Source organism: Dreissena polymorpha, chromosome 10, assembly GCF_020536995.1.
Source record: "Dreissena polymorpha isolate Duluth1 chromosome 10, UMN_Dpol_1.0, whole genome shotgun sequence".
NCBI lineage: Eukaryota > Metazoa > Mollusca > Bivalvia > Myida > Dreissenidae > Dreissena > Dreissena polymorpha.
In genome coordinates this window covers 32,818,310-32,837,299 of record NC_068364.1, presented here as the reverse complement: position 1 = coordinate 32,837,299, position 18,990 = coordinate 32,818,310, and the positions used below count along the sequence as shown (strand labels likewise).

The 18,990-nt window shown below is 36.2% G+C and overlaps 1 protein-coding gene across 1 annotated transcript in view; it reads left to right on the top strand.

Annotated features, from left to right (window-relative positions):
• Positions 1–18,990, top strand: part of LOC127849022 (uncharacterized) — a 141,380-nt gene that overhangs the window by 41,340 nt on the left and 81,050 nt on the right. The window contains exons 19-20 of the mRNA XM_052381745.1: positions 2,151–2,217; positions 4,526–4,707. Of these exons, the coding sequence (XP_052237705.1) occupies positions 2,151–2,217; positions 4,526–4,707 (249 nt within the window). The remainder of the gene's footprint in view (positions 1–2,150; positions 2,218–4,525; positions 4,708–18,990) is intronic.

Below are 18,990 nucleotides of genomic sequence, written 5' to 3'. Positions count from 1 at the left end.
ACTGGCATTTGGACAGAATTATGGGCCCTTTATACTTAGAAAATTGAAAATTTAGTTAAGTTTTGTGTTTTGGTCCACTGTACCCCTAAAGTATCATAGATATTGCTTTCATACTTGGAACATAAGGGGACAGTAAAAGGACAAGTTGCATAACTCTGGTTGTCTTTTTTTAGAATTATTGCCCTTTTTTGACTTAGTAACTTTGAATATATGGTTAAATTTTGTGTTTCGTTCCACTTTACTTCTAAAGTATCAAGGCTATTGCTTTCAAACTTCAAATACTTTCATGCTATCATGAGGTTACTGTACCTGGCAAGTTGAATTTTACCTTGACCTTTGAATGACTTTGACTCTCAAGGTCAAATTATTAAATTTTGCTAAAACTGCCATAACTTCTTACTAACATCACACTATACCCCCCCCCCCCCCCCCCCCCCCCCCCCCCCCCACGCCATCCCCCCCCCCAAGTATTTTTTTGGAAATGGTTAAAAACACAAATATTTATTTTTAATATTTAATTTTTGAAATACCGTCCAACCATCGCACCCAAGAATCGCCTCCCCCCCACCCCACCAACCCCCCCACCCCACCAACCCCCCCACCCCGATTTTTTTTTTTTTCATTTTTTTTCCGCATTTTTGTAAGATAATGTAATAAATGACCACACCCCCACACTATACACTCCTCTTCACTCCGACCCTCCCTCCTTTGTGATTGAAATTGAGAGTCCCTTCACCTTTAAAAATAAAATAGATGAGCGGTCTGCACCCGCAAGGCGGTGCTCTTGTTATCACATGCTTTTACATGAGCAAATTAAATAAATATTTACGCAAACATAATGATAAATCCCGAATGTTGTTTACATTTCGTGACGTCATTTGACGTTGCAACGTCATGACAGCAAAAGTAACAAAATGCGATTGGTCAATAAACGAAAACTAAGCCAATGCAAAGGCTTAAAAATGGTGTATTACACATGTGTAATATAAACAAATATGTAATGGTTGTATTACATGGGAAACAGGGTATAGCATGTGATAAAACAAAGTATAAATCTATAATTTATATGATTTTGTTCTACTAATTTGAAATATTATAAAGTGTAAGGTGTAAGTAGTTTTTTCCAAATAAATAGACTTTGTGCATGAAGAAATTCACAATCCCTTAATTGCATTTTTTCCAAAAGTGGCCTGGAAAGGCCTGCGTTGATACACAGTATAACAATGTACAGATCGATATAAGCAATCAATGTTTTTTTTTTCGTTATAAATCGGATCCTGTATTCGGCCACACATAAAAAGTATATATTTTACCCAAATGAATTTTTTTTTTTATATCTCAAAATTTTGTTCATCTGCCATCCAGCCATATAAGTTAAACCTTAGTAAAAAATAATACTCAACACTTCTATTCTCAATTTGAAGCACAACAGCAACAATTCTAATTTCCCAATTTTAGTAAAACCGCTACAAATTTTCCCAATTCAAAGGGACCCCCCAAATATGGTGAACAAAAACACTGGCAATAGTAAACCCCACTTCTGGCCCTATGGCATTTTATTGACCAGCTTGGCAGCCCATAACTGGCCAAACTAAATTGAGCACTTTAATTGACCTCTGCATAACCATAGTATTTGGTCTATAATTATACAATATTAGGCTTCCTGGACAGCACTTTTTTACTATTTTGGGAATGATGCCAGATAGCTCTGGATTGGGAAAATTTGCAGCGTTTTGACAAAAATTGGGAAATTAGTGTTGTTGTGGTTGTTTTGCTAAAAAATGCTTCAAAATTGAGAATGAAAGTGTTATCAGTATTATATTTAGTAAGTTTGAACTTATATAGCTGGAAGGGAGATGAACAAAGTAATGAGACGGGGGGGAGGGGGGAGATTTTAATAGGAAATGTTGAGGTCCCATTTGGGGAAAATATATACTTTTTACTATTCGGAATCAGGCCGAATACCAGACCCGATTTTGAAACAAAAAAAAACTGCTTGCTTTTCACTATTTATTTATAATAAAGGCCCTTAAGGAGGTCTATATTTCTTAATGATGGCACCAAAATCTTGTTAAAATAACAAAGACTAATATATTTATAGAAGACTTTTGTATAATAAATTATCATGTTAATTACCCGATATGTTGCAGGAATTCACCACAGATGAGGGTCCAAGTTTCGATAATCTGGTGCTAGCTGACAAAATACTCCTACAATGTTCAACAAACATCATTAAGATTATCAAATCAAGTTAACCTTGTTAAATTTTAATTAATTTTATTTAAAAACATTTTTGATTAATACTTTTAAATCTTTATAACATAATTATCAAAACTTGATGCATGTTACGAAAAGCGCTTGTCAACAATTAATTAAGTAACTGTTCTACAGTGTTAAAACACCCTGATGATTATTTGAGATTGTAAATGACCCTCACTTTGTGAAAACAGGGCTTAATGCATGTGAGTAAAGTGTCAGTTTGGGAAAACAGAGCTTGATGCATGTGAGTAAAGTGTCACTTTGGGAAAACAGTGCTTAATGCATATAAGTAAAGTATTACTTTAGGAAAACATAGCTTAATGCATGTGAGTAAAGTGTCACTTTGGAAAAACAGAGCTTAATGCATTTTAGTAAAGTGTCACTTTGGGAAAACAGGGCTTAATGCATGTGAGTAAAGTGTCACTTTGGGAAAACAGGGCTTAATGCATGTAAGTAAAGTATCACTTTGGGAAAACAGAGCTTAATGCATGTGAGTAAAGTGTTACTTTGGGAAAACAGAGCTTAATGCATCTGAGTAAAGTGTCACTTTGGGAAAACAGGGCCTAATGCATGTTAGTAAAGTGTCACTTTGGGAAAGGGCTTAATGCATGTTAGTAAAGTATCACTTTGGGAAAACAGGGCTTAATGCATGTGAATAAAATGTCACTTTGGGAAAGGGCTTAATGCATGCTAGTAAATTATCACTTTGGGAAAACAGGACTTAATGCATGTGAGTAAAGTGTCACTTTGGGAAAACAGGGCTTAATGCATGTAAGTAAAGTGGCACTTAGGGAAAACAGGGTTTAATGCATGTGAGTAAAGTGTCACTTTGGGAAAACAGGGCTTAATGCATGTTAGTAAAGTGTCACTTAGGAAAAAAAGGGCTTAGTTCATGTGAGTAAAGTGTCACTTTGGGAAAGGGCTTTATGCATGTTAGTTGAGTGTCACTTTGGGAAAACAGGGCTTAATGCATGTTAGTAAAGTGTCACTTTGGGAAAACAGAGTTTAATGCATGTGAGTAAAGTGTCACTTTGGGAAAGGGCTTAATGCATGTTAGTAAAGTATCACTTTGGGAAAACAGGGCTTAATGCATGTGAATAAAATGTCACTTTGGGAAAGGGCTTAATGCATGCTAGTAAATTATCACTTTGGGAAAACAGGACTTAATGCATGTGAGTAAAGTGTCACTTTGGGAAAACAGGGCTTAATGCATGTAAGTAAAGTGGCACTTAGGGAAAACAGGGTTTAATGCATGTGAGTAAAGTGTCACTTTGGGAAAACAGGGCTTAATGCATGTTAGTAAAGTGTCACTTAGGAAAAAAAGGGCTTAGTTCATGTGAGTAAAGTGTCACTTTGGGAAAGGGCTTTATGCATGTTAGTTGAGTGTCACTTTGGGAAAACAGGGCTTAATGCATGTTAGTAAAGTGTCACTTTGGGAAAACAGGGTTTAATGCATGTGAGTAAAGTGTCACTTTGGGAAAACAGGGCTTAATGCATGTAAGTAAAGTGTCACTTTGGGAAAACAGGGCTTAATGCATGTGAGTAAAGTGTCACTTTGGGAAAACAGGGCTTAATGCATGTGAGTAAAATGTCACTTTGAAAAAACTGGGTTTAATTCATGTGAGTAAAGCGTAATCCTAGAGTTTCCCTATGCTGATTAGGGACTCAACGTTCCGCTTTTAAAAGATGTTTTGTTTAAAAGAAGTCTCTAATTAATAAAAATTCAGTTTAGACAAAAAGTGTGGTCCCTTATTAGCCTGTGGAGAATGCACTGGCTAATCAGGGACAGCATTTTACTCATATGCATTGAATGGTGGTCATTTGGTGATAAAATTTCCGAAAAAAACCAAATTTAAATAAACCCAGTGTTTTTTCCACCATGTTAGGAATGGTTCTGAGGCCTTTTTCATTGGATTGTGGTGTTTTGACTAAATTGGGAAATCAATGTTGTTGTTTGGTTTTTCAATATTATATTTACTAAGGTTCAACTCATAGAGCTGCATGGGAACTAAATGTTGAGATCTAAAAAAATAATTTTTGTTTTGGGGTTGGGTGGGGGAAAGCATTCAATTGGGAATTGTTACGTCCAATTTGGGACAAATGTTAACTTTTTTCGATTGGGAATAGGGTCGAATTTAAACAAAAAAACACCACTAACACCACTATAATACATGGTTATGTTAAAAAAATAGACTACCAATATTGCTACGATTTCAGATCACACTCTGCGAGGCGGCAGTTTGCTCCCTTCATGAACCAATTCAAGCGCACGAGGGTGCGGTAATGTGTCTCGAAAGCTGCCTCAATGTAAGCGACAGTGGCAAGCTTCTGCGTGATACGGTGGACGGGATAGTGTCTGGCGGCACCGACCAATACGTGAAGGTTTGGTCCGTGGTCGTTCAGTTGGAACGGAAGAAGCTGTTTGTGAACGTTACCCTTGTGATAAAGGTAAGAAGACAGCTCATTTAAACACACAATTCCATGAAAGCGGAAAGTGTTGCTCCGTAGTAGCCTCCCCAAACTGCACAGGCTAATATGAGACAAAACTTAACACATTTGCATTGAGTCAGATTTACCTATTGCCTGACTTAATCATAGTTTTATACCCTGATTGCAAAAAATATATTCACCTTCCTTACACTTGTGCTCCATTCTCCTTTACTTTTTACATAAGTTTGAGGTGGATTTAGCCCATATCTAAGTAACAGTTTGGGTTTTTAATAGGTAGTCGCGTTAGCGGCCGACTAAATTTACAGATGTTTTGCAAATCATTATGTGCTTAGCTACGCTAAGGACGGTAACTCACTACGCTAGGAACGATAACCGCTGCAGACGATGAATGCATGGGAGCATTTGCCCTACTACTGCAGTGTGTGCATTTACCAGCTTGTAAGACAACATTGGCCAATCTAGTGTTTATCATTGACATTTGTACATATTGGCTGCTTTCAGGGAAAACGGGGCTTAATGCATGTCAAATAAGATTAGCCTGTGCACACTGATTAGCCTGTGCTATGCGCACAAGCTAATCAAGGATGACAACAGCGAACAACTTCAATGCCTTCAGGGCTTTGATTTTCTATGGTTTATTCAGCTGATATCATTGATAATTATCATGACATTGTTCCTTGTTTGGAAATTACGGTGAAGTTAAGTTTTGAGCTGTAATTTGCAGCAATTAGTTTAATTTAGCTCATAGGATTTGCCTGAAAATATAACTGAAGCTGATAAACTGGCTATTACTTCAATTTTGAATCAATTACAGCAACTGCTAACACATTCAACCACTGTTATAAAGAACAATCAAAAGGTCAAAAGCTTCCCACCATATATGAGCATGGTGGTGTCATCTTGTGTATAGACATGAGTATCCTCTATCTGTAAATCTTTTGGTTTTCTGGGCTTAACCCTTTCAGCATTGGAACCTAATTTTAAAGGCCTTTGCCATAGAACGTGGTGTCTCATCAGGATCCAAACTGTTTGCTATTCTGATAGTATTCTTTGAAAAAAAAATCGAAGAAAATGCTAATTTTAGAAATTCAGCAGACGACATTTTAGCAGACGACAAATTTCCCAGCATGCAAAGGGTTAACAAGGTGCAAAAAAATAATATCACATACAAGTGCGGCCTATTGTTTTTAGGGACATAGCTTTACATTTTAGGTGAAGTAATTGTGTGACCATCCAAGTTTACTACCAGTATTTGAACTGAAATTTCATTTGAGGTGAATCCGGTTAAAACTGTTGAAACCCAATCTTGCATGAAGACACTGGATTTGTTTAAATAAATGCTGACAGTGAACAAACAAACAAAAGCTTAACCCATTTATGCCTAGCATGTAGAAAAAAGGCCTTGCCAAACAGCGTAGACCCTGATGAGACGCCGCATGATGTGGCGTCTCATCAGGGTCTGCGCTGTTTGCTTAAAGGAATTTCTGTAAGAAATATTCTAAATATAGAAATAAATATACTAGACATCCCTAATTTTGGAAATAAATTGATCAAATTTAGAAGGATGGGAGAGTTCACTAGGCATATATGGGTTAAAATGTATCCTCGTTCTCTTTTTAAGGTGACATTTTTTCCAATTACTTCCCATCCAAGTTATCATGTTGAAGTAGGTTTTTGAAAAAGCCTTAATTAAAAAAAAAATGAAAACCTGGACACTGGGGCAAACATCCAAATTGAGATTTGAAGTGAAACAAAAAGCAACTTCTTGGTATGCAGGTACAAATAATACAGTTTGAGTTTTAAATTTTCATTTTATGAAGTCTTTGAACACTTTGTATTGCAAATCAGTGCTTTCCACAGGATTTTTTCAGACGCCCCGGGGCCGTTAAGGGGGGGGGACTTATTACTTTTTCTGTCACTACTCATTACCGGATAATCTCGTATATTCCATTTTAAAAAGCAAAATCTGGTAAATATTTATGATAAAAGTGGTCAAGAATTTCAAGAAACACAAACATTTGCCATTTTTCTTAAGTATCAAATACATTTTGGCTTATGTTACTAATTAAAGATATGATGATATGTCCAATCGTTTTTTTTCCTCTGAACACGCGTTAATCGCCTGGCGTGATGTTCTCCTTTTTATACAACACATAAATACACCCACACTTTCCATGCGCTGTTCTACATGTCTGCATAATTTTCTCGCGCTTTTTATTGAGACAAAGGATAAAGCACTGTTTATTTGAGGCTAGAATTTGTTAATATTTGTTACCAGTAAAATTCAGAAGCGTGTTTTGGATTACAAATTTTATAATACTCATTTGAGAATCGACAGAAACATTTACAGTTGTGCGTAATAAATGAACGATAACTTGTTAAAGCCCATTACGAGTCGAATACATGTTTTGACCATATTATGCACGAAATGCACAATGTCCGCTAGGACTACACCCGGTTGCCATCAGTCTTCTTAGTAAATGGCCGAGGCTCGTCATATGCATGATCTTAATGCAGGTATTACTGCCCACGAGTGTTGTCACTCATTCAAAGCATGCGCTCTCATTGGCCAATATCAATTTTCCATTACAACGACGATCCGCCTTTAGGCGGGCTTAAGGTGTGTAAAGAGATACATGACGACATTGACAGAGGATCATAAATCGGCTCTAACAATTTTCGGCGCAGTCGATATCGCTTTGATCTTAAGAATGCTTAGTTGCAGTATGAAAAATAAATTCTGATCAGAAAATTTCAAGCGCCTCGCGGACTCTGATTTTGTCTTTAAAGAGCCCCGGCGAGGGACCGTTAAATGGCCTGTGGAAAGCACTGCTGCAAATCATAAAGTCAGATGTAAGTTTGTATCCATCTGAGACCTTTTTTGTTGCAACTGAAATCTAAGTTTCGGAGCCCATTTCTTGCAATTTACAAAATATTGTTTAATTTGTACACAGTGACAATAATTGTGTTTAAACATTTTGTAAAAAAATTAAGAGAGCCTAACAGCCTAATGTGAGATATTATTTTTACTTAATGGTTTATAAAGTTATTCCGATAATACTGTTGGTTCACCAACCTCCCAGTGCAAACATGTACATAAGCAACTTAGAATGCTTAATTCTAGGGCGCTTGACTACCAAACTGAGGATTGCTGGTTCAATTCTTACAAACATGTTACTTGTGTGGTGATTGATCATGAAATCAATTCTCCAACAATTCATTGCCCTTAACTCTGATTTAAATGGGGCAATTGTAAGTTACTTGCATTAGTATGCGTACACAGTAACTGTTTAACCGACTTGAAACGTTTGAATCCCTTTGGTGACCACCTTGACTTAATAACTGTAGTGATTTTGTTAGCTCAAAGCTGTGACTTAACTCTTTCAGTGCTGGAACCGAATTTTGAAGGCCTTTGCAAAAAGTTTGGATCCAGATGAGACGCCACAGAACGTGGCGTCTCATCTAGATCCAAATTGTTTGCTATTCTTATAGTATTCTTTGAAAGAATTGAAGAAAATGCTAATTTTGGAAATTCAGCTGACAACACTTTAGCAGACGACAAATTTCTCAGCATGAACAAATACATACATAACATGTACAGTATCCAAGCCTTGTTGATATCTCCTTAGTTGAAGAGGCATATAAGTGTAAGACATCAATGGTTGTGAACATATATGGAAACATTTATATTGTCAAATAAGTGGGTTGTTTCCTGTCATTATTGGCACACAATAAGTTCCTTGTGGATGTTGAAGATTTGTATGTTTGCTGGTGTGAAAGTAAAGACTAATAATTATTGACTATAATAATTATCTCAGTTCAAGTTGAACCAAATTGCTGTGAGAAATTTCAATTCTTCTTATTATTTATGTCGCAGATACATTAAAAATCATCTACAGTGTCCAGTTATATACTAAAATTTATCTGGTTTATTTTCCTTTCCTACTTCCCATTTTTAGCTCCACTGGCCAGATGCCAGCGGGGCTTATGTCATGGTCCTGTGTCCGTAGTGCGTGCGTCTGTGCGTCGGTGCGTTAACTTTTTCTTTAAACATCTTCTCCTAAACTACTAGTCTAATTCTGATGAAATTCTCAGAAATGTTCCTGGGGTGAACCTCTTTCAAATTTGTTCAAATTATGCTCCTGGGGTCAAATTTAACCCTGCCCCGGGGGGTCAAAATTGAAAATTTGCTTATATAAGGCCTATTTTGTGAAAACTTTAAAAATCTTATCGTCCATAACCATTGGGCCTAGGGCTACCAAAAATGGTATGTAGTGACATCTTATAGTCCTCTACCAAGTTTCTTCAAATTATGCCCCTGGGGTCAAATTTGACCCTGCCCCGGGGGGTCAAAATATTGAAAATTTGCTTATATAAGGCCTATTTTGTGAAAACTTTAAAAATCTTCTTGCCCATAACCATTGCGCCTAGGGCTACTAAATTTGGTATGTAGTGACATCTTATAGTCCTCTACCAAGTTTCTTCAAATAATGCCCCTGGGGTCAAATTTGACCCTGCCGCGGTGTACAAAAAATTGAAAATTTGCTTATATAAGGCCTATTTTATGAAAACTTTAGAAATCTTCTTGTCCATAACCATAGGGCCTAGGGCTCCCAAATTTGGTATGAAGTGACATCTTATAGTCCTCTACCATGTTTCTTCAAATTATGCCCCTGGGGTCAAATTTGACCCTGCCCTGGGGGGTAAAAAAAATTGCAAGTTTGCTTAAATAAGGCCTATTTTGTGAAAATTTAGAAATCTTCTTGTCCATAACCGTAGGGCCTAGGGCTCCCAAATTTTGTATGTAGTGACATCTTATAGTCCTCTATCAAGTTTCTTCAAATTATGCCCCTAGGGTCAAATTTGACCCTGCCCTGGATGGTCAAAAAAATGCAAATTTGCTTATATAAGGCCTATTTTGAGAAAACTTTAAAAATCTTATCGTCCATAACCATTGGGCCTAGGGCTACCAAAAATGGTATGTAGTGACATCTTATAGTCCTCTACCAAGTTTCTTCAAATTATGCCCCTGGGGTCAAATTTGACCCTGCCCCGGGTGGTCAAAATATTGAAAATTTGCTTATATAAGGCCTATTTTGTGAAAACTTTAAAAATCTTCTTGCCCATAACCATTGCGCCTAGGGCTACTAAATTTGGTATGTAGTGACATCTTATAGTCCTCTGACAAGTTTCTTCAAATTATGCCCCTGGGGTCAAATTTGACCCTGCCCCGGTGTACAAAAAATTGAAAATTTGCTTACATAAGGCCTATTTTATGAAAACTTTAGAAATCTTCTTGTCCATAACCATAGGGCCTAGGGCTCCCAAATTTGGTATGAAGTGACATCTTATAGTCCTCTACCAAGTTTCTTCAAATTATGCCCCTGGGGTCAAATTTGACCCTGTCCTGGGGGGTAAAAAAAATGCAAGTTTGCTTAAATAAGGCCTATTTTGTGAAAACTTTAGAAATTTTCTTGTCCATAACCGTAGGGCCTAGGGCTCCAAAATTTTGTATGTAGTGACATTTATAGTCTTCTATCAAGTTTCTTCAAATTATGCCCCTGGGGTCAAATTTGACCCTGCCCTGGAGGGTAAAAAAAATGCAAATTTGCTTATATAAGGCCTATTTTGTGAAAACTTTAAAAATCTTATCGTCCATAACCATTGGGCCTAGGGCTACCAAAAATGGTATGTAGTGACATCTTATAGTCCTCTACCAAGTTTCTTCAAATTATGCCCCTGGGGTCAAATTTGACCCTGCCCCGGGGGTTCAAAATATTGAAAATTTGCTTATATAAGGCCTATTTTGTGAAAACTTTAACAATCTTCTTGCCCATAACCATTGCGCCTAGGGCTACTAAATTTGGTATGTAATGACATCTTATAGTCCTCTACCAAGTTTCTTCAAATTATGCCCCTGGGGTCAAATTTGACCCTGCCCCGGTGTACAAAAATTGAAAATTTGCTTACATAAGGCCTATTTTATGAAAACTTTAGAAATCTTCTTGTCCATAACCATAGGGCCTAGGGCTCCCAAATTTGGTATGAAGTGACATCTTATAGTCCTCTACCAAGTTTCTTCAAATTATGCCCCTGGGGTCAAATTTGACCCTGTCCTGGGGGGTAAAAAAATTGCAAGTTTGCTTAAATAAGGCCTATTTTGTGAAAACTTTAGAAATCTTCTTGTCCATAACCGTAGGGCCTAGGGCTCCCAAATTTTGTATGTAGTGACATTTATAGTCTTCTATCAAGTTTCTTCAAATTATGCCCCTGGGGTCAAATTTGACCCTGCCCTGGAGGGTCAAAAAAATGCAAATTTGCTTATATAAGGCCTATTTTGTGAAAACTTTAAAAATCTTATCGTCCATAACCATTGGGCCTAGGGCTACCAAAAATGGTATGTAGTGACATCTTATAGTCCTCTACCAAGTTTCTTCAAATTATGCCCCTGGGGTCAAATTTGACCCTGCCCCGGGGGGTCAAAATATTGAAAATTTGCTTATATAAGGCCTATTTTGTGAAAACTTTAAAAATCTTCTTGCCCATAACCATTGCGCCTAGGGCTACTAAATTTGGTATGTAGTGACATCTTATAGTCCTCTACCAAGTTTCTTCAAATTATGCCCCTGGGGTCAAATTTGACCCTGCCCCGGGGTACAAAAAATTGAAAATTTGCTTACATAAGGCCTATTTTATGAAAATTTAGAAATCTTCTTGTCCATAACCATAGGGCCTAGGGCTCCCAAATTTGGTATGAAGTGACATCTTATAGTCCTCTACCAAGTTTCTTCAAATTATGCCCCTGGGGTCAAATTTGACCCTGCCCTGTGGGGTAAAAAAATTGCAAGTTTGCTTAAATAAGGCCTATTTTGTGCAAACTTTAGAAATCTTCTTGTCCATAACCGTAGGGCCTAGGGCTCCCAAATTTTGTATGTAGTGACATCTTATAGTCCTCTATCAAGTTTTTTTAAATTATGCCCCTGGGGTCAAATTTGACCCTGCCCTGGAGGGTAAAAAAAATGCAAATTTGCTTATATAAGGCCTATTTTTTGAAAACTTTAAAAATCTTCTCGTCCATAACCATTGAGCCTAGGGCTACCAAATTTAGTATGTAGTGACATCTTATAGTCCTCTACCAAGTTTCTTCAAATTATGCGCCTGGGGTCAAATTTGAAAATTGAAAATTTGAAAAAATTGAAAATGTGCTTATATAAGGCCTGTTTTGTGCAAACTTTAAAAATCTTCTTGTCCATAACCGTATGGCATAGGGCTACCAAATCTGGTATGTAATGACATCTAATAGTCCTCTACCAAGTTTGTTCAAATTAAGCCCCTGGGATCAAATTTGACTGTTCCCCAGGGGTCACAAAATTAAACATATGCTTATATTGGGCCTATTTTGTGCAAACTTTAAAAATCTTCTTGTCCATAACTATTGGGCCTATTTCTACCAAATTCGGTATGTAGTGACATCTAATAGGTCTCTACTTAGTTTGTTCAAATTATGCCCCTGGGAACAAATTTGACCCTGCCCCGGGGGTCACAAAAATGAACATATGCTTAAATAAGGCCTTTTTTTGTGCAAACTTTAACAATCTTGTTCATAATTATAGAGCCTAGGGCTACTAAATTTGGTATGTAGTGATATCTAATAGTCCTCTACCAAATTTGTTCATGACTCGCAGATGACCCCCTATTGATTTTCAGGTCACTAGGTCAAAGGTCAAGGTCACAGTGACCTGAAATAGTAAACTGGTTTCCGGATGATAACTCAAGAACGCTTATGCCTAGGGTCATGAAACTTCATAGGTACACTGATCATGACTCGCAGATTACCCCTATTGATTTTCAGGTCACTAGGTCAAAGGTCAAGGTCACGGTGACCCGAAATAGTACTTCATAGGTACATTGATCATGACTCGCAGATGACCCTTATTGATTTTTATCCTGCCTCAGTTGCAAACATTGACCAAATAAAGCAGGGTCGGATAAACTAGTTGATATCCGGCAGTACATCACGTGACCGTGATCTAACCGTAAGTATGTATTCATACGCGCCGATTAAAATGTTCTAATATTTGACCTTTGAAATTTATTGGGACGCATCATGAAAGTTATCGTAATGTTATATATCATCATTTTTATCTTCTTAAAATATATTACCGAACCAGACTTCCGTATTTATCATGTTTATTTACTTGATTACGCAATTTATGACGTTTCTAGTGTGACGTCATTTCTCAGACAAAACATACTATGTAGTTTCTCTCAGGATTTTAGGGACAACAATTTTTACGTGGTGGTTTTAACAGTATTTTTTATATTTTAAAGCATCGAACGAATCATAAACGATTTTCGGAGTGTGTGTTTGTCATTCATAAGTGTTAACTTTGATAGGAATAAAATAATTCGCTACGACAGGATTACGGTTTCGTTAATATGGTTTTGGGTCAGAATGGTTAGCATTCGATACAAAGGCTATCAAAAAAGAGTGTGGTTTGAAATACATTCCAATAATAGAGATGGAAAAACAGAAAATTGATTTCGACAAAGGGATGGAAGAACAGACAATGAATGTGTATATCGTTGTACATTTATTGTTATAAGCAATGGATTAAAGTAGTCATTAAGGTAAATAAAATTTAGTTTTTTTTGTTTTGCTGATGCATTTTGTTTCAATTTTTTTACCAAGAAAAATATCACATTCTCAATTCGTTTTTTATTTCTTCTCTTAATATTTTCGATAGGAAAGTATTAAAAGGAACAGTTTAATGTGGAACTATTTTTAGCGTGACACAATCGGTAGTTATTCGGTCGTTAGGAATGTAGGAGGCCCGACAAGAATAATTATATCGTTATGTTAATTAATCATTTGTCTTTGATAAAATGTGTCAACGGCATGAAGCAGGATAAATCGAATACATGGTTGGTGCCGAGATGGAGAAAGTTTATCCGGTTCGGCCCCAAAAAGAAAAATAGGGCTCGCTTATTTTCTTTTTCTAACCCTCACCGGATAAACTTTCTCCATCTCGGCACCAACCATGTATTCTCTATTTATGTCACTAGGTTAAAGGTCAAAGTCACGGTGACCCGAAATAGTAAAATGGTTTCTGGATGATAACTCAAGAACGCTTAGGCCTAGGATCATGAAACTTCATAGGTACATTTATCATGACTTGCAGATGACCCCTATTGATTTTCAGGTCACTAGGTCAAATGTCAAGGTCATGGTGACTCAACTTAGAAATATGGTTTCTGGATGATAACTCAAGAAGGCTTACGCCTAGGATCATGAAACTTAATAGGTATATTGATCATGACTCGCAGATGACCCCTATTGACCAGGGGTTCTGAAATATGCTGTCCGAGTTGTCTGAGTCGTCAATTTCTCCTTCCGGGCAAGCAGTTTTTGGAAGCTGGCTTGTCCGGGGACAAGTCAAATTTCCGTGGTAAATTTTGTTTCGAGAACGAAACTTCAATATTTTCCGAAAATAAAAAACGAAAGTTTATATAAATAGCTTATGATTAATCTGCAGACTAGCAAACTTTTTTAACTGGAGGTAGGTTATTTTCCCATAATAATTATTTAATGTAGTAAACAAGTCCACGAGTATATAGCAAAAGCCAATCAGGCATAAGGTAACATTTATAGTAGAGAAACCAGCGCACGTGTATAGCAACAGCCAATCACGCATTAGATAACATTTTTTGTAAATTGCAAATGGCCGCAAACATGTTTTACCGACCTGCATTCGATTTTTTAAAATAAAACCACTAACGTCAAGCCATGACGCTAATCAGACCAATGATAAAATCAGTTCGGCTTCGGAAAAGAAGAGAAAAGCCAAGTTTGAATATGATAAAGCATACAAAGCCAAGCGGAAACAAGAATTTGTTGAGTCTTGGCTTATTGTAGCAAGAGGCAATGATTTTTTTAAAATGGGAATATTTGAATGATATTTGGCATTGATGTTATACTACTTAAAACAAACATAATGATGTCTTTCTTTTTTTATTTGGATGAAAAATAGATTTTTTATGATTTTTTTAAAACACGTAAAAAATAGGTGAATTTTTCTGCTGTTTTTTCTGCCAAAAATCTGGTTCATTGCCAGCAAACAACTGACATTTGCATTTAACCAGCTATTTTGGCCATTTATAAGTTATTTTTATCTATGTGAATGCCTTTTTAGATATAAAACACATTAGAACATATTAATAACACATATTTTTTATTGGTTTTGCACTTTTTACTGCACAGTTTATGGCAAAATAAGGGGGCATACAAATATATATTTATTTGCGTGAATAGCCTTTGTCTTTACTGCTATCAACAACAACTCTGCAGCTTTTTTAAGGTTTTATTTTCAATGATAACTAATGGTGAACTAACACATAATTTTTGTTGACACAATTTATATTTGTTGTGCATACACAATATATAAATACTTGTGAAATGTCCAATTACCCGACATTACATAATGATGAATTAAAATGACACATGCCTCCCAATCACGATGACGAGTTGTTCAAATAAAAAAAAAAACATTGTTGATGTTGGTTTTTTTGTCAGTCAAAGGTAGCATATAGGCAAAAACTAATCCCAAAGATTGAAATTTTTCATAAGTAATGATTGATTAAAAAATTATACTTCAACTGCACTCTCACATGTCAGACTGACAGTGTCACGAGCAGACATAGTGGTCACTACAAACAATGAAATTCTTATGGGGGCTTTCAATAGTTTTGACAAGTTTTATATGTTGTTAACTCAATTAAAATAAATTGTCCATTAGGTAAAATAAGTCCTCAAATTATAAATACACCACAAGAACAACAGCCAATACTTAAATAAGGTTAACATGAAGACAATAGATCACTGCCACACATGTTTAACAAAAGTAAAATCATTTGCTTCATTAAATAGGTTCAAAAACCAAAATTCTTCTTATTTAAATAAGACCTAACACTAGTTATTTGAACTTCAATGTATCTGTAAGTATTTTTCCTAAGATAGGTGACTAACAAACCTATCCAATGGTTTAAAAAATCTTATATTCAGTTATCGCCTATGGCGATTTCTTCCTGATTTCTTCTCTTTTCCCCCCGCTGCCTTCAGCTTCTTTGCCTAAATCTCCTCTATCGGGGCGCATTCACAAACGGCAGCTTCTTGCGGTACTCTGTAACATGTAAATGAACATTTGAGCTGCACTCTGGGAAAACGGGAATTAATGCATGAGCCTAAAGTGTCATCCCATATTAGCCTGTTTAGTCCACACAGGCTTATCAGGGACAAAACTTTCTGCTTCAACTGGATTTTCTTTAAGAAGGGACTTTCTTAAACGGAAAATAGCTTAAAGGTTCATTGTTTTCACCATTCAAGGCTTTTTTAAGGCTGTTGGGGGAAGGGGCATTAGCCTTCATATTATATAGGAAAAAGTGTGTGAAACCCAAAATTTGGGGATACAACTCACGCAATGTTAGTCATAGGGGAATGTAATTTCCAGGTGTAAGTTTCTTTTTTTGGGTTAAGTGCATGAATATAATGAAAAAAATTGAGAGGATGTAGCCTTTTTATGAAAATTTCCGAGGGATTGTAGACTAGATTAGGCTACAGCTTTAGAATAAAAAAAAGACTGCTCTTCCTTATCTTGTGATATCAGTCTTCTTAAACTCAATTATGTGATATCTGTCTTTTTAAACTACATTTTGTGATATCTGACTTCTTAAAAGTATAACAGTATATATTTCAAATGCATAAACATTAGTGAATTACAATAATGATGATTAATTAATGTTGATAATAAATGTATTTCAAAATGACCGATACATTGCCATAAAATAAAATTACATGGGGTTTATGTTTCAAAATGTCATTCTGCTGAAATGTCATTTATATACTAAGAAAAATATTTATTGGTTAAAATTGCATATTATTTTTTATCTAGTACCTGATGCGGAAGCTTCAACTTTTCAGCTTTTGCAGCCCGGTCCTGTGTAAATTGACCTGGCTGCGGTGATAAACGCTCACTGTGAGACTCCGAACGCTCACTGTTAGACTCCGACCGCTCACTGTCAGACTCCGAACGCTCACTGTTAGACTCCGAGTCAAACTCTTCCCAATCCTGAGACTCTGACTTATTAGTATCAAACATATGTCTGCAAAAAGAATAATTGAAATCAAAGAAATAATATATCTACATAATATAACTAAAATACAGTGACTGTATCGAATTGTTGTTCACATCCGACGTTAAATAAAGATTCTTGTATCTTGTATCATTAATGCAATATCCGAAATACTTGCTGTCCGAATAGCGCAAGTCTGTATTTTGTATTATCGAAACGTCTATTTACAGATATACGAATGAAATCTACCATTACGATATAATGTCGGCATAAATATATCCTTCAATGATGTTTAGCACGTACAACACATTTTTTGGCAACTTTACAGAGCAAAAAAAGAACAATTGATATTTACGTCGTATGAATTTTCAACAACGGCGGCCATCTTGCCATTCATGAAATGGGTCAATAGTGGGTCCATACATTAGCAACAACCAGCAGAATTACGGCATTTTGCAAAGCAATTAGTGGCATGAATGGAAAGGAGAATGATTAACCTTCAAAATAAAAGCAATTTTTCTACTGGGCAATGTATCTTACCTATTTTTCTCGATCTCGGAAATTTTCTTAGGCTTTCTTTTAATCTTCAACGCAACTGTGTGGAAACGAAAGTGCTTTGCCCGCGAACATAAATGTATTAACTTATATGATTAGTGGTTATTTTAACCATATTCAATCAAAAACCACCTTAAAAACGACGTAATTCCGACCCCCTATCGGCACTATTTTTATGAACGAGATTTCGCGCAGGAAATGTTCAGTTATAAATGAGCCGTACGCAGTTGCCTCCCTTGTGCCCATCGCTACTTATTGAATTTCCTTGGATTGAAAACGTTACCGGTGTGTGTAAATGTAAACTTTGTAAAGAGTTTCCTTTATAAGCGTAGAATTATATACTTATATTTAGCGGAGATTATTTTATTTCAAGTGAATTTTCTAGTCATTTTGAGATTATTAAATATCCCAGATGGTATCATGTGTAACTTAAACGTGCTCTTATTGTTTTCACATCTTGCTTGTATTTTCTAGTTAACTATGTATATAATCAAAAATAGAACTTAACAAAAGTGTATGTTTGTATTATTTCCTTAATTAGTAATGTTGTTTTCCTTTGTGAATTTGTGGGTCCAACTTGTCCGTGGACAAGTAGACTCATAAAATATTTCAGAACCCCAGTTGACCTTCAGGTCACTAGGTCAAAGGTAAAGGTCACGGTGACTTTACACAGTAAAATGGTTTCTGGATGATAACTCAAAGGAGAGATAAAAGGAGAAATTGCTCAATTTCAAGCATTTAGCATGGTGTCCGCTTTTCTCCATATTTGGTCAGAAGTTGTGTCTAGATGATATGTAGGTCAAGTTCAAATATGGGTCATGGTAAAGTTATCAAGTTGTCCATAACCTTCAAACGGGCCTATCTTGTGACAGTTTGGCACCCTTGTTCCTCCTATTATCTCCCGCCATAGGCAGAGGGATATTGTTTTGGCGTTGTCCCTCCGTCCAGCACTTTTGTGTCCGGAGCCATATTTTGAAAGTGCTTTGACGGATTTCATTGAAACTTGGTATGAGTATATATATGATTAAGATGATGATGCACACCAAACGGGATTGTACAACATCTGTTAATAACGGAGTTATGGCCCTTTGTATCTTTAAAAAATGCTTTTAATATAAGCTTAGAGCTTTATCTCTATTAACACATAAGCCAGAGCCATGAAACTTGCCATTGTTGTTCTAAATCATCTCAGGGTGCTTCACATTCAACACCCATAATCCTAGGGTCTAAGGTCAAGGTCACAAATTGAGGTCAAAGGTCACACATTTCATGAATTATTCATTATTTAGTCTTTCCTTTACTATGCATCAAGGGATTCTGTCATAACTGTCCACAATCGTTCTCCATTATCTAGACGAGTCAAATATAAGATCCAGGCTGCAAGGGTCATGGTCAAAGTCGCACTCAAAGGTCAAAATCAATCATTTTGATTAAATATGCCTTATTTGGTAAGGATTATACCATACTAAAATGGATTCTCAAAATGTCCTGATGTAATTGTTCTCAATTATCAGGCACAACCCTTCACTTATACCTTTTCTTTTAGTTCTACACCCATCCATAAACACAATTTATTTGTCGTGGGATATCAATTCA